This window comes from Phalaenopsis equestris, unplaced genomic scaffold (genome assembly GCF_001263595.1).
Source record: "Phalaenopsis equestris unplaced genomic scaffold, ASM126359v1 Scaffold000438, whole genome shotgun sequence".
Classification (NCBI taxonomy): Eukaryota; Viridiplantae; Streptophyta; class Magnoliopsida; order Asparagales; family Orchidaceae; genus Phalaenopsis; species Phalaenopsis equestris.
This window is the reverse complement of record NW_018164879.1, coordinates 288591-289944: the sequence shown is the minus strand read 5'-3', so window position 1 is coordinate 289944 and position 1354 is coordinate 288591. Positions and strand designations below refer to the sequence as shown.

Here is a 1354-nt window from a genome sequence, read left to right as displayed (position 1 = left end):
TGGGTTGGTTGGACATCCTCAATTAGGATAGGAGGGCTAGTTGGAGTAGAGAGTGAGGCTGTATATGTGTCATCAAATGCATCTCGAAATTGATGTTCATTTGCACTCTTCACCTGAACATTATATTTGGGGTAATATGATTGATTTAAAAAAAAATTGATATTCATGTAGTTTTATTTTTTTGGTAATAGGAGAGTAACACTACATCGCTTTTTATTGAAGACATATCTAGGGCAAATACTCTAGATAGATTCAGGGTCAAATTTTGTGCGATTTTGGGAATGAATATGAACTAAGGATAACCCAGAAATTCTACGTTGTATGGCAGAAGAGAAATCTCAGTTGTGAGGATATATAACCATCAAAACATGAAACGGTGTTTTAAAGTTTAGAACCTACTAGACATTAGATTGATAAGGTATGTTATGCAGGCACCACATATGATGCAAACAAACTAATGATTCAAACAACCAATTCAGTCGAAGCAGGAAACAATGCCGATTCAGTCAAAGTGTTCGCCGATCAATGCAGAAAGACGAAGGATGCAAACGAGCAATCCAGTCGAAGTTGGTCAATGAAAGATGCCTTAATCCCGTAGAAATCGAACATTGATCTTTGATACCATGTAGAATTTCTTGGGAAGGAAAAGTTTACTTAATTTCATTGTTCACATGTAGTGTACATATATATAGTGAAACCAATCCATCCTAATTTACAAACTTACTGAATATATTTAGTCTAAATTAGGAAAGAAAGTAATTTTGAAATAAAAAAATAAAGAAATATAAAATAGGAAGGGAATAAAACTAAAAAAGATGTTCTACAAAAATAAAGAAACATAAAATAGGAAGGGAATAAAACTAAAAAAGATGTTTCCAAAGATATCCCTAATTAAATCTTTCCATGATTTTGTGAAGCAACTGGCCGGCCTACCACGAAGAGGAGCCGAACTTCTCAACTTTTCACAGTTATGAAGCATCCTTTGGTTGAATTTTTGTTGTTTGTTTAGGTGCTCTTCTCAATAAATTTTGAAAAACATGGAGGGACTTATAGTATGAACGGCAAGTCAGCTCTCTATGCGTTAGGTAAAGAATTTTGGAAAGTTTTTGGATTGTCGCCAGGTGAATTGATTCAGAGGATGATTGGTTGTCTATCGAAAGGTAATATTTTCTTCATTTTGTATGTTAATTCCCATTTCAATGTTTTCTTAGATGTCAATTTTTTTTCATTTTTCATAAATCTATTCATTTGTAGAATCATTTCGTAAAAAAGAGATTAACAGTCAAAGCACAAGTTGTGAGGATGGAGCAAATTTGGCCGCAAATATATTGCCTCATAACAGACCTCCTGCTGA

The 1354-nt window shown here is 33.7% G+C and overlaps 1 protein-coding gene across 1 annotated transcript in view; it reads left to right on the top strand.

Moving 5' to 3' along the window:
• The first annotated feature begins 837 nt into the window (after window positions 1-837).
• Window positions 838-1354, top strand: part of LOC110027738 (increased DNA methylation 1-like) — a 42366-nt gene continuing 41849 nt past the window's right edge. Inside the window, exons 1-2 of the mRNA XM_020729277.1 lie at window positions 838-1160; window positions 1255-1353. Coding sequence (XP_020584936.1) covers window positions 1055-1160; window positions 1255-1353 — 205 coding nt within the window. The 5' untranslated portion in view covers window positions 838-1054. The remainder of the gene's footprint in view (window positions 1161-1254; window position 1354) is intronic.